Raw genomic sequence first — 15,339 nt, 5'->3', positions numbered from 1 at the left:
AAAATAGGGACAATGATTAAAACTAACTCTTGAGGTTATGGTAAAGATTAAATAAATTACTGAATGTATGTAGAAAACTTAAAACAGTGCCTGAAATGTAAAATGCTCAATAAATAAAGATTAAAAATTACATAACTTCTCTAAAAAGCTTTTGAACAGCAAAGGAAACCATCAACAAAACGAAAAACCAACCTACCCAAAGAGAAGATATTTGCAAATCATATATCCAACAAGAGGTTAATATCCAAAATATGTAAATAACTCATGCAACTAAACAATAAAAAAAACAAACAACCATATTAAAAAATGGGCAGAGATTCTGAATAGGCATTTTTCCAAAGAAGAGATTCAGATGGCCAACAGAAACATGAAAAGATGTTCAATGTCATTAATTGTCACGGAAATGAAAATTAGAACCACAATGAGATATCACCTCACACTTGTTAGAATGACTGATATAAAAAAGACAAGACACTTCCATATATAAAGTAGATAGGTGACTCCCTAGGTGGCGCACTGGTTAAGAATCTGCCTGCCAATGCAGAAGACACTGGTTTGATCCCTACTTTAGGAAGATCCCACATGCCAGCGGAGCAACTAAGACCGTGCACCGCAACTATTGCCCCTGCACTCTAGAGCCCATGAGCCACAACTATTGAGCCCATGTGCTGCAACTACTGAAGCCCGCCCATCTAGAGCCTGTGCTCCGCAACAAGAGAAGCCGCCAAAATGAGAAGCCCTCACATTGCAATGAATAGTAGCCCCTGCTTGCTGCAACTAGAGAAAGCCCATGTGCAGCAACGAAGACCCAACACAGCCAATTAATTAATTAATTAAAGAAGATAATTAATAAGGACCAACTGTATAGCACAGGGAACTCTACTCAAGACTCTCTAATGGTCTATATGGGAAAAGAATCTTAAAAAGAGTGCATATATGTGTATGTATAACAGATTCACTTTGTTGTATGCTTGAAATTAACACAACGTAAATCAACTGTACTCGATAAAAATTAAAAAAAAAACAAACCACTGATCCTGTTTTCCCAAGGCTCACAGAAAATCAAAAGAGCTCAAATAAAATGATGATATTTATCCTTAACATTATTCTTTACCTTTATTAAAAAGTTTCAGGCTGAATAAAGGGACAAATAGTTAAAGCTTAAAACAAAAAAAGACAAGATATAACAAATGTTGGTGAAGATGTGCAGAAAGAGGGAACCCTGGTACACTGTTGGTAGGAATATAAGTTGGTGTAGCCACTATGGAGAACAGTATGGAGATTTTTCAAAAATTTAAGAATAGAAAGGACCATATGATCCAGCTATTCAACTTTGGGTATTTATCAAAGAATACAAAAACACTACTTTGAAAAGATATATGGACCCCTATGTTCACTGCAGCATTATTTACAGTAGCCAAGATATGGAAACAACCTAAGTGCCCATCATGGATGAATGGATAAAGATGTAGTGTGTATGTACAATGCAATACTACTAAGCCATAAAAAAACATGAATTCTTGCCAATTGCGACAACATGAATGGACCTTGAGGGTATCATGCTAAGTGAAATAAGTCAAATGGAGATAGATAATACTATATGATTTCACTCATATGTGAAATAAAAAAAATAATTAAAAAATGAACAAACCAAACCAAACAGAAACAAACACACAGATACAGAGAAGAGAGTAGTGGTTACCAGAAGGGAAGGGGGCTGGGAGAGGGTAAATGGGTAATGGGGGTCAACCGTAGGTTGATGGATGGAAACTAAACTGTCGGTGGTGAGCATGCTGTACTGTATCCTGTAGTTGAAATATGATGTTATACACATGAAACATAGAGTGCTATAAATCAATGACACCTCAATTTTTTAAACAATTAATAAAACTTTAATATTTGAATCTAATGTTATAGGAAATAAGATAATTCCAATATACATAAATATTATTATTTCAAAGATAAAAGAATTATTATAAGGAAATATTCAAACAAAAATATATGCGGGGAAATGGAGTGAATTCAAGGAGACAAAGCACTAATAAATTTCTGACAGTTAAGAAATGCTTGTTTATTTACTTTTAAATCAATAATGGTAAGTTAAAAATTTCTAGGGCTTGAAGTCTCCATAGGACACATGTTAAATGGTCATATGGGAGTTTCAAATGTCAATATTCACAATATAGTGAAAATTACATCCATTTCTAACTTTAAACTTTGAATGATAATTTTTAGATGTCAACTGAAAGTTTTGAAGGGACAGATAATGTTTGAAAATTCTTTTAGAAAACTCCTATGTAAAATTTCTGAAGACCACTAGTTTGAAGTAATTTGAGAGAGGTCTATTACAAGGAAAGAGAGTACAGTATTCTGAAGTCATGGAGGAGAAATTCATTAATCCTGGAAGGGGCTTTGATAGAAGGAATCTTTGGTGCAAGGACTTGATGGATGGTTGATGTCAAGGGATCTTAGGAGATCTACCTATAGCACTGATGTCATTCGCTACCAGGACAGGCTTCATGGGCATACCACATGTGTTAATGCACAGTGGCCATGCTCAGAAGGGCCTCTTGCTTTCTTTAACACTCTGCTGTCATCACCATGAAATTCTTGATAATTTCATTGTTGAATATGTGTTTTGCAAGTAAAATCTGATAGTGCAATGATGTACACACAGGTCCACTGTCATTACTTGCTGCCCCATTCACATAAGTGTTTCACCACAACTTAAGAGCACAGAATTCGGCTGTACCCGCAATGAGGGGGGGTTCAAGGAGACACACAGAAATAAAGAGAAGAGGACAGAATGACAGGGTAAGGGGGAGAAAGTAAGAAATGAGAAGGGAGGATAAAACATAAACCATTATACACTAGATGTTTAATTTCCACTTTCTTCAAAAAGTCATGAAGGAGAATTTCCCTTCTTTATTTCTCCCTCATTTTATCAATGTTCCTTCTCTTTCTCTCTTTCAAAATGTGCGCTACAGATCAAATCCCTAGAGGAGGCCACTTTGGTTTTCACACCTGAGCATCAGGGAGAGCATCAATAAATAACCTCTCTTAGGGAGCCCTGGACCAGAGGAGGCTGGAACACAGAGCTGAGCTGAAGACATTTACTGAGCCTGGAAAACTGAGATCAGATAAAAGATCAGACATCTCAGCCCAGATTACACATTCAGAGCCCTCTGCTCCCCCATACCACACCCACCTGGACCTGCACAGAACACAACTTTCACCTCTTTAAATAACACCTTGCATTCAGTACACACCTCCTGCACAATCTGGGCTACCACCACACTCTCTCCATACAGCCTCACACTCACACAGTACACACGTTCATAGCATTCCAACCTCAGCCTGGTCCACCTACAAATGCACGCCTACCACACAGGTACGTTCTTGAAATCACATTGCCCAGTGGCTGTGTTCAGTGGAAACACATGGGTTAAGTTATTAAGGTCTAATCACAGAGAGGGGCCTAGAAGAACAAGGTCCTGGGACAATTTGGGGAGGATGCCCCCATTGTGGACCGGAATGAAGCTCCAGCTCAATATCCTTATCCCGTTGTTTCCCAGGGAGGAAAACTCCAGCTGGATTTTTATCCCAGTCTTTTTTGTCCTCACAGATGGTCTCAGATGGTCAAAGAGTAGTAGCTATCTTATAATAATCATTTGAAATCTTCCTTAGGGAGCATGAATAAGCTGGGAAGAGAGGGGGAGGGAAGATGGTAGTGATTCAAGCTCTCTGCCCTCCACTATTCAAGCTTCTCTCCCCCATGTCTCAGGCCTGTGTCAAGGCTGAGCCCAAGAGCAGTTGGTGTCATCAGTGGAAGTCTCTATGCACATAGGAGGGGCTCCCTAATTCTCTTTACACTTCCGGATTCAGATAATAAAGTGACTGCAGCATTTTGAATTATTGACAAAACTCCTTGTTCAAAAGACATAGGAATTCAGATATTGGTCATATTAATGGAAATTTGGGTGAAGGAAAAACATGCAACTCTGAATCAGGACACACAAAATCTAATTTCACTTCTGCAATTAAGATGCTTTGCAATCATGAATACATACATTCATTTCTTTGGACTTTATTTTCGCACTGGTTAGGGGTGCAAATGAAAATTATAGTCTATTTTCTTCAAAAGGTTGTTAGAAGATAAAGAGCTTGTTTGAAAAAGAAAAGGAAAGGAAAAAAGGAGATTATTTGGGAAGTCTAAATTTTTAATCACATGAATATTATTTTTAGCTCAATACAAAACCCTGTGAAACTAGTAGACCAGGTGATGCTGTTTCCAATCTAGAGATGTAAAAAACAATGGCACCAAAAGTTTGTAGAGTGGTATTTCATTGTCTATATAAGGACCATGTCTTGTTCACCCCTTCTTCATCAATGGGCACTTGGGTTTTTTCTGTATCTTGGCTACTGTAGGTAATTCTGCAGTGAGCATATGGATACATGTATTTTATTGAGTTAGTGTCTTTGTAATCTCTAGATAAATATCCAGAATTGGAAGAGCTGGATCATACGGAGTTCTCTTCCTATTTTTCTGAGGAGTCTCCATACTGTTTTCCTTAGTACCTGGTATGGTGGTGATGTGTACACTTGTGAGCACACGTATCCAGAAGTTGAAATGTCATGTTATGCACATGAAATTTTTATAATGTTATAAACCAATGTAACCAAAGGGGGGATAAAAAAGGTTGTGAGATTTCTCCAAAGCTGCATAATGAGCAGATACAAAAAGAGAGAATGACTGCAGAGCCATTGCTCTTTCCAAATTAAGACCACATGGGGAAGTTAGAGTGTTGTTCCAAGTCACACATTAACTTTGTTACAGAAGCAGGATTAAAATTCAAGCTTCTTGGAATCCTACACAAATTTAAGTACACAATACAGCTGCCTCTTGAACAGCAGGTGTTTAAACTGTTCAGATCCACTTATAAGTGGATTTTTTCTAAAAGTAAATACGATAGTACTACTGACCTGTGGTTGAATGAATCTGTGAATGCAGATTCGTGGATTTAAGGAGCCACTTATAAAAGGAACCACTGATGTGAATGGCAGGTTATAAATTACATGAGGATTTTCAGCTGCACAGCTGGTTGGCATCCCTAACACCCTCATTGTTCAAGGGTCAACTGTATGCTACCAAGGAAAATATCAGTAAATCCTAACTAGCCTTCAACAGCAAAAACAGATTCTCTTTCCAGGGTATCTTCACTCTTAGCAACCTTGGGACACTAGATTTTATTCCTTAATCTGCCTCTATCAGCACTTGGCATTCTGATCTGGCCGTAACATCCAGCCATCACACCCATGGGCCTACAGGACTTTGGCTGGCTTTGCCATAGTAGGCAGTGCTGTCGACCCAGCTAGCATGTTTATGCATTTTATGTATTGTACAGCAGTAACTTTTGCTTTTGCTTTCTTCTATTATATCCTCTTAAATACTCAAATCACTGTACATATTCATTCATGAGATATGTAAGCATATTCACATTGCCTACATTTTTTCTAGGTGTTTCAATGAATATATACAAAGAAGTTTTTTGCTCTATATCTGGGAACTTACATTACAGGCACACACACACAAAATAAATGAATAAAGATACATTGTTATATCATTGTTAAAAAAGCAATGATATACTGCTAAAATTATCAGAATTGAGTCTTTAATGAACGTTGATCAAAATGACTAGGTACAGATGCAGTCATGGTCAGTGGGGAGGGTGCAATTGCAAAGACATAGTCTCAGCCAATGAGATTTTGTAAAGCAGTGGAAGAATGGAAGATATAAAAGATCACTATGGATCTAAAAAATGGGAAGGCTTCAAGGAGAAATAAAAACTTTCACTGAAGCTTAAAAATTAAAGAGGGGGAAAATAAAGAAAGAAGGCTCCATAGGCATGGGAAAAGGCTTGAATGAAAGAAAGGCGAGGAACATCCCAGCATGTGGGTCAACTAAAGGTTAATAAATGATGTGCAGAATGTGTAGGAGATACCTCTCGAAGCATCAGATGGGACAGATGCTTGAATACTGAGCTTGGTTCTTGGGATGTAGAACTCAAAACATGATGGACGAGCATAGGAATCAGCAGAAGGGGGAAAAGCAGATTCTATGTGGTAGAGTATTTTAAGAGTCTTAAGTAAATAACAACAAATATTTTTCTCAGCCTAAAAAGGATGATTTGACAGAAAGGTCATCATTTTATGTAAATGATCCAAATCTCTCATGTTACAGGACAGGTGGACCATCACCCCTTGGACAGAGCCCTTCATTTGACAAGCAGAATGCCAGCTTCCAACATCAGCGATGACAGTCTCCCAGTCACTCTCCTTCTGACGGGGATTCCAGGGCTGGAGCGGGCCCACATCTGGATCGCCATCCCCTTTTGTGTCATGTATCTGGTAGCACTGGCTGGGAATGCCACCCTCATCCTGGTCATAGTGACAGACAGTGCCCTTCATGCACCCATGTACCTCTTCCTTTGCCTCCTCTCACTCACCGACCTGGCTCTCAGCTCCACCACTGTGCCCAAGACTTTGGCCATCTTGTGGTTCCAAGCTGGTGAGATTTCCTTTGGGGGATGCCTGACCCAGATGTTTTGTGTCCATTCTATCTACGCCCTAGAGTCCTCAGTTCTTGTTGCCATGGCCTTTGATCGATACATGGCTATCTGCAACCCACTGAGATACACAACCATCCTCAACCACACTGTCATAGGCAGAATCGGCCTCATTGGGATACTGCGTAGTGTGGCCATTGTCTCCCCCTTCATCTTCTTGCTGAGGCGGCTGCCCTACTGTCAGCACCGTGTCATGACACACACTTACTGTGAGCACATGGGCGTTGCTCGACTGGCCTGTGCCAACATCACCGTCAATGTTGTCTATGGGCTGACTGTGGCCCTTCTGGCCATGGGTCTGGATTCTATTCTCATTGCCATTTCCTATGGCTTTATCCTCCATGCTGTCTTTAGTCTTCCATCCCGTGATGCCCAGCACAAGGCACTGAATACCTGTGGCTCCCACCTCGGGGTAATCCTGGTCTTCTACATTCCTGCCTTCTTCTCCTTCCTCACCCACCGTTTTGGCCAACACCGAGTCCCCAAGCACGTGCACATCTTTCTGGCTAATCTCTATGTTCTGGTGCCTCCTGTGCTCAACCCGATCATCTATGGGGCTAGGACTAAGGAGATTCGGAGTCGACTTCCAAGACTACTTTACTTGGGGAAAATTTCAATATGAATTCTAAGCAGAGGTTGGAAATGAGAAAAATACGTATGATAGCAAATCGGGATGCATTTTCATGGACAGAGACCTCTGACATGAGAGGGATGTGCTTACATGAGAGGAAACTCTGGAAGTGAAGTAAGTCAGACAGAGACAAATATCATATGATATCACTTATATGTGGAATCTAAAAAAATGCTACCAATGATCTCATCTGCAAAACAGAAACAGACTCACAGACTTAGAGAATGAACTTACGGTTATCCGGGGTTAAGGGCTGGGGAGAGGGGAGCAATAGACAGGGAGTTTGGGATTGACATGTACACACTGCTATATTTAAAATAGATAACCAACAAGGATCTACTACATAGCACAGGCAACCTTGCCCATTATTCTCTAGTAATCTAAGTGAGAAAAGAATTGGAAAAGAATGGAAAAATATTAAAATTAAAATTAAAAATTAAAAATTCTTTGAACCTGAAGAAAACTTCATGTGCAAATCACTTTGCTGCACACTTGAACTATTGTATATCAACCATACTTCAATAAAAAAAATGCATGTCCACACAGAAAAATAAAATAAAAAAAGAAATAGAGTACCTGGGTTTGAATCCTGGTTCCTCCTTTACTACTTCTGTGGCCTTTGAGCACATTACTAAATGTCTCAGTTTAGCCAATTAAATGGAGGATAATGTTAGTATCTAACTCAGTGCTTTGGTGAGGAACAAGTAAATGTGGTGAATAATGTAGAAAAGTTAAGACAGTACCTAACGTAAAATGATCACTAAATAAATATGAGAAAGTTATGCAGTCTCTCTAAACATTGTTAGCCTAGTTGAAACATACTTAAGACTGTTTATATCACTTCACAGGCCTATTGTGATAAGTATATTATATAACAGCTTTAAAATGTTTAGACAGTGCTTGGGATATGAACAGTGCTCATTAAAACTGTATTTTCTCCAAAATCATCAGCCCAGAGGAAGGGGAACTGGATGCTTTTGACTTCACTCCAACCCAAGAAATTGAATGAATTGTATAAATTATGTCTTCTCCAGTGACAGTGATCTTGGGATTCATCACTGCCCACTTCTCTCATCCAGTGTTGCATAGCCTCTATATGCTATTTTAACATATAAAGAGAAAAGTTGGAAGATACCTGACTAGACATTATTCTCCACGTAGGGCAGACAGAAGAAGACATCAGGGAGATGGACACATCTTAATCCTTCAGTCACTACACATTTATTCTTGGATTATACTCTTTCTCTTCTATATCTGCATACTTTTAAATGAGTTCAACATATATTTATTTCTTGTTCCTTTGCTGCCTCATGTAGCTGACCAATTCTAGCCTTCTGCATCATCACTTTGGCATATCTGTCCTTCTTTGTTCAACTCTTAGTCTCATTCCCAGTGCCCCTTCTGAAGGAGTTACTCAGAAGTAACTTCTACAAACCACAACTCTGATCCATTGATCCCACCCTCCCTGAGAGCCCACTCTGGGTAGGCCTTTAAGCCTTTCCATCACCCTGATTTAAATTCATGCCTTTCTTGATGGACCTAGGGATTATCATACTAAGTGAAGAAAATCAGACAGGGAAAGACAAATACCATATGATATCACTTACATGTGGAATCTAGAAAAACAAAAAATGATACAAATGAACTTATTTACAAAACGGAAAGAGACTCACAGACTTTGAAAACAAACGTACCATTGCCAAAGGGGAAGCATTGAGGGGAGGAATAAATTAGGAGTTTGGTTTAATGTATATACACTACTTTATATAAATAGGTAATCAACAAGGATCTACTGTATAGCACAGGGAACTCTACAGAATTTCAATATTCTGTAATTACCTATATGGGAAAAGAATCTGAAAAAGAATGGATATATGTATATGTATAATTGAATCACTTTGCTGTACACCTGAAGCTAACACAACATTGTAAATCACCTATATTCCCATATAAAATAAAAATTAAATTAAAATTCATTAATTTAAAAAATAAATTAAAATAAATTCAAGTCTTTCCAATCTGACCAGATCTTGTTCCCTTAACAGTCACTCTGAATCCCACACTCTCATCTGAACCTCTGTGCAGTGCACAGAATGAGGACACTCGAATCAGGAAGACCAGCTTAGAATTTCAACCACACATGTGTGGTAAGTCACTTAACCCTTTGGTGCCTGTTTCTCTAGTGTAAAATGAAAATAAGATTCCATATCTTTCAGGAATTTCGAAAGAATAGCTACACTTGCTCAAAAGTAAATGACTCCTCATGCTTACAGAATGGTTGCTAGCTTTGGTATTATTCTCCCACCTCCCTGGGTTTCTATCAAGTACCCTAGGATTGAATAACTTCTGAATTTCTCATTTTATTTTTACTCCCAGTGAAAGCTAACACTTTATTATATTGAGCAAAACAATCAAGAATTTGTTTCATTTCCTACAAGAAAAACTGAAGCGTCATTTTATCATAATTTGTGATTTTCATTTCTCTTTACATTTCTGTGTGTGAATAGATGTCTGTGTGCTGGCTGTATGCCTGTGATTGAAATTGTGTATGATTTCATGATACACATCTACAACTGGCAGACAGCCAATCAATAGCTGCTGCGGAGTACAGATCATTTATCTCTGTGTCTCTAACTTTCGTTATGTCTGACTGAAAATTTATGCATAGGGCTATCAAGCTTATTTTCTACAGTATTATAACGGTAAGACTGTGTGATAGCCTCCATGTGATCTAGCCTAACTTTAGTTTATGCTTCTACTATATGTGTCAGTGACCACATTTTTCTTTCTGTATTATTCTGCGGATTGATGTACGTGCATGTGAGCATTGTGGGTTTCAGTACACCCATTCTGCCCAGCATCCTTCCTCCTTCCCTAAACCTTTAATTCCACTCCAACACTGGTATTACAGAAAGGAATTGTTTTAGCAGAAACCCCTCACCTAACTCTCTTCTTCAATTTTGGCTTTTCCAGGAGCATCTCACCTCCCTTTGTCCTGCCTACAGAGATAATATGAGATGCAGGAACCACACAGTTTCTAATAACTTGGCACAGGGATCTAGCTACAGCCAATACTCTGGGCTGATGTCCTGTAGATATAGCACAGGATTGTTCTCCAGGGTTTCCTGTTGCTAACCAAAGTTCAACTTGCACATACCACAGATAACAGATAGATGGAGGATTCTGCAGCCCTGGCTGCAAACTCTACTCCTTAGGAATTTTTTTTTTTTTTTTTACCCTCATCATTCTAAAGCTAGAATACAATAGTTCCTAGAGGGGGAAAGTAATTTGTAGAAACCAGTAGCTGCTATCAGACTGAAGGTAGTAGGGTCTGGCTCCCAAGAAGACTACTAACATTATTGTTAAGGTCTATTACTCCACTGAGGTGTCTGGCCACTGGAGCCTGCGTGATGGAGAAAGGTGAAGCATTCCTCTGGGATCCCAGAATACTGCCCTGCCCATCACCCCCATTCCTTCCCCAGGAATCTCACTCAGCTGTGAGACCAAACTTGCATCACGAATCTCAGAAATACAGACCAACACCCTGGTGGCCACAGGAAAATGAAGAGTAAACTGTGTACCAGGCTCACTGCTGGGAAGTGAGGTCCCAAAAATGTGTTATCCACAGTCCCTCACCTCCACAACCTTCATGTCTCAGGCTCATGGGGCATCACAACACAGTTAAGTCACAGTGTCTGTCTCAGAGGCATCAATCCTCCCCAGCCCCCAGCAAGCATGAAATTCAGTTATTTCTCAGGCCAGGCTCAATTGACCCCTGAAGCTGGCTCTGAATTTTAATCCCTGGTTTCCCCTAAAGTAACTCTTCAAATAGTAGCCCCCCTCTCTTAATAGCTTTTATCCTGCTGTATTGTTACTTATAGCCACTGGTCCTCTGGGGCATGTTCCATCCACTTACACTATGAGTCACCTCACTGAATTAGAGGTTTACAGAAAAGAATGGGTGGATTAAGAATGTATTAATGACTTTCACCAAGACATAGGATCCGCAGAATTTATAGTAGGAATGGAGGTGAAGGGGAAGATGCTGTGCTATACTTGGACATGCTAAAGCAGAGCTTCCTTTGGGACACCTGGCCAGAAGTCTAGAAGATTGTGGAAAGTACAAATAGACTCAGAGATTTAGGAACCACGAGCACAGAAGTAAGAGCCAGAGCCAAGAAAATGCCCAAACTCTCTGAAGGATGAATAGAGAAAGAATTGGCATTACATACTCTTAGGAAGCACCACTTTATAAGAGAATGGATAAGAAAATATATTAAAAGAAGCAACTTAAAGAAGGGTCAATACATCAAATTCTGTAGAAAAAATTAGGGAGATTAAGAATGAGCAGCTCTTTTGAGAAAGCTTCCACTCTGTACTGGGGACAAGCCTCTGACTGCATAGGATGGTGAAACATGACCACTGGAAAGGGAGACACTGTGAAGAAATTCAGAGACAAAAGGAAAGATAAGGTTCTGTAGCAGATAAGGCAGCAGAGTCAAACATTTTGCAATGTAAAGAAGCCTGCATAGGAGGAGAGGATGGAGCTTCAGAAGTAGCAAAGGTTGACCTCCTAAAAGCAGGATCCTGGTATAGACAGATAGCAAAGGACAAGCCCTAACTGAAAGGGAAGTTAAGCATCTTTTCTGCAACATCATGAGATTAGACCTCAAGACAGAGAAAGATGGTTAAAGAGTGGATGGCTTTCAGAGGCCGCGAAGAAACTCATGGGTTCCTGGGTGAGCAAAAGCCAGGATTTCTTCAGTCACCCTGGAGCTGTAATCGGATGGCTTGTGGTGATGATAGTAGTATTGGTGGGAAACTGGGTTGTCCATTAAGCAGGAGTAGAGATACTGAAAAGAATTCAGCATTTCCCTATCTCATGTTCAAATTTGGAAAATACTCTGAGATTAGCATTCAGAGAATAGGTGAAGCCCAGACCCAAGACCATAAAATAATGATCAGTCTCTCCCCCAAACAACATTCTCTTTGCCCACGTGCCCCCAAATTGACACCACAAGTAAGATCCAAGCAATCTTTTTTAGTGTAGAACAGACTTGGGCAGTGAGGAGAGGCTCTACAAGTGTGCACATGATCTGAGCAGGAGGAATTCCCAAAATAAGCTCCTCCTCTCCTTCCCCTTCTCCTTCCTTTGCCTCCCTCCACTCCATGGAGTGGTGCATTGCGGCATCTGCTGGAGGCACCTAGGCCTCCGGGATTCCCAGCAGCCTCTCAACAGCGGCATGGATGTCTCCACCTGTGGCCACGAGGGCCTGAAGATTGGCATCGTGATTAGCAAACCCCATGGCCTTCAGATGCTCCAGTTCTTGCTGGTATTGGCCTTCAGTGAGGAGGGATGAGGACACTGAGGACTGCGTAGACTGGGAGCAGGCATTGGCCAGAGCATGGAGGAGCTGAAGAACGGCCAAGATAGTTTGCACAGGGTCTGCTCTGTGACCCTGTCCTCCACCCCTAGCTTCAGAAGCTCTTCTAGCCCCATGTGGTCTATCTGGACCCCAAAGACAAGGTCCCAACCCAGGCACCTCCCTGGACAGTATCTGCAGGCCCTTTCCTATCTGTATCAATGCCTGCAGTGCCTGTGGGTTGGTGAGTATGGGAAGGAGTGGTATATGATGTCGCAGGGGGCTGCCTGTTGCCAGCTGGTGTCGCAGAGATGGATTCTGCTGCAGGACATGTAAGGCTCTACGCAAGGCAGAGGGTGACGGTCTCAGCTGACTGGCTGGAGTGGCTTTGCCTATGGGCTGCTGACTCTCCTGGGAGGAAAGATCCTGGCCTGCGTTTAAGTCTGACAGTCCAGTCCTGCACCCTGAATTGGCCTGGTTTGAAACCACGCCTCTGGACTGGGCAATTACTCCTGCACTGACTTCCTGTGCCAATGGCCTGGCAGGTGAGAGGGTTGTGGGCACTGTGGTGGTGGTGTTAGCCCTGCTGTGAGGATTAGCCACTCCTCTGCAAGACTCTGAACCTGGACTGTGGCCTTTAGAGGCAACCAAAGGGGCCAGAGTGGAGAGCATGAGGTGCTGGATATCAGAGCAGACCGGTCGCATAGCATCGTCACCACCTAGCACTACCTTCAAGGCCTCCAGCTCCCGCTTGTCTGCCTGCAGGAGCTCCTGTTGCTGGGCAGGGTTCTGCAAGGTTTCCAGAACCTTAAGAGCTGGCTCGGGTTTCTGTACTGGCCTTGAGGATTCAGGAACATGGCTGGCATTTGCTGGTTTCTCACTTGCCAGACCTTGAACCACAGGGTCTTCTAAGAGCTGCCCCACGGACTCCGGCACAGCCATCAGGAGTTGAGCCAATTGGCCAAGGAAGTCAGCTAGTTCAGGAAAGCTCCGGGCCAGCCGGCCCAGCCTGGCTAGCATCCTAGCACTCTCCGAGATGAATGGTTCAGAACAATGAGCGCAGTGGCTGGTGGGGCCTGGCAGAGTGCTGGGACCGGGGGGAGTTCCTTTCACATGGGTCCTCACCACCAGGTGGACTGTAGTGCCATCAAGGATGCCGCGCTGTCTCAGTATGTCTTGATCCCGAAGGATCTTTCCAGAGAAGATGAGCACCAGTCTGTCAGTGTTACAGTGAAGACGTTTGGAGATCTGTTTCTTAAAGTGGTGGATGCTGCTATTTTCTGCCAGCAGAAATTCCTGGCAGTCTTGCGGGGTCCTGACAGACACTCTGATGATGCGTGATGGTGGCTCCCGACCAGACACCAGCCGACTGTCCCCTGCTTCTTCCCTAGCCTGTGCCATATTTCCTCAAGAGCAGACTTCAGGGCCCCCAGAGGACCTGAGGAAGGCTAGATGTAGCACTTAGCACACCTGGGTGCAGGGACCAGTAGGTGTCCCCTGATTTCCTCTCACCCAAGTCCTATGGACACCACCTCCCAGTGTAGCCCTCAGCCACCTGGCTCCCATGGGGTGGCAGCTGCCCTTCTCCAGAGCCAGCCTTAGGGGAGATGATGTCAGTGATGAGCTCATAGTTGAATGGTAGATCTGAATGGGGGAAGGGCAGCGCTCTCTGCCTGAAGTTGGCATTCTTTAAGATTTGATTTAAATAACAGAAGAAAAAAAGATTTTTAATGTTCCTGTCTAAAAGCATGTTTTGCACCAAGCTATTTCACAGTTGAAAATCATACCACTTGAATTCAATAGATGATTATAGCTCAGCAGAAAAGGTACTAGTCTAAGAACCAGCTTAGGAAGTGCTAATTCTAGTCACCTATCTTGTACTAAATTACTTTATAACACCCATGGCCCAGTCAGGCCTCAAGTTGCTGTTTCTATATGAATGGAATCAAGATATGTATAATTAGTCCACCAACCTCACTGGGGTCTTGAGGCAGCTTACCTCTTTGAGGCTCACCAGACTGGGTAACCCATCTACGTGGTTCTAAGGAAGACAGCATCATGCTTTCTGAGAACTTGGAAACAAAGTTGCTCCTAGAGAGAGAAATTATGATCTTAACTCCCAGAGGGTCAGACCTAAGACAAGAGAAAGTAATGAGAAAGTAATAGTTTGATTTTACATCTTTTCAACTTAACGATTATTTGTTTTAAGGTATATTTGAGGAGGAGAATTGTCACCTGGAAGGCAACGTATTTCAGCTGTAAAAGTGTAACAGGGAAGAGCCAAATCTGACATACTGGATCTGTTACTTTTACTTTAACCTTTGTTTCCCATTGCTTTTGTTCACTGAAAGGGTACTGTCTATATATAATGGCCTGCCTAGGGGAACCATGCCCTTCCACCTGAATGTTAAACCAAAGTGCCTTTGTTCAGGGCAACATCCTGACCCTGTCTACCTGTGGATGGCTGCAAGAAAGAAGAAATCAACACATCCCCGCCCTCCCCAAGGCTGGCCCTTCCAGGAGATATTTGCAAAACGTATGGCCTTTTTCCTTTATTTCCTCAACTCCTCCCCCTCTCTGTGCTATAAAAGAAACTAGAATTCAAACCCCAATAAGATGATTCCTCGGAGACACTAGTTTGCCATCTTCTTGGTCTGCCGGCTTTCTGAATAAAGTCATATTCCTTGCCTCAACACCTCATCTCCCGATTCACTGGCCT

General features: G+C 41.8%; 2 protein-coding genes across 2 annotated transcripts; one reads left to right on the top strand and one right to left on the bottom strand.

Moving 5' to 3' along the window:
• Window positions 1–6,291: 6,291 nt before the first annotated feature.
• Window positions 6,292–7,248, top strand: LOC130861510 (olfactory receptor 52D1). Its single transcript, XM_057750448.1, has one exon. It carries the CDS (start codon window positions 6,292–6,294, stop codon window positions 7,246–7,248), a length of 957 nt encoding a protein of 318 aa, XP_057606431.1.
• A 5,213-nt stretch (window positions 7,249–12,461) lies between these two features.
• Window positions 12,462–14,021, bottom strand: LOC130860809 (ubiquilin-3-like). Its single transcript, XM_057749374.1, has one exon. It carries the CDS (start codon window positions 14,019–14,021, stop codon window positions 12,462–12,464), a length of 1,560 nt encoding a protein of 519 aa, XP_057605357.1.
• Window positions 14,022–15,339: the final 1,318 nt, after the last annotated feature.

This window comes from Hippopotamus amphibius, chromosome 9 (genome assembly GCF_030028045.1).
Source record: "Hippopotamus amphibius kiboko isolate mHipAmp2 chromosome 9, mHipAmp2.hap2, whole genome shotgun sequence".
Taxonomy (NCBI): Eukaryota; Metazoa; Chordata; class Mammalia; order Artiodactyla; family Hippopotamidae; genus Hippopotamus; species Hippopotamus amphibius.
Note: the sequence above shows the minus strand (reverse complement) of the source record. Positions and strands in the feature narration are given on the sequence as shown.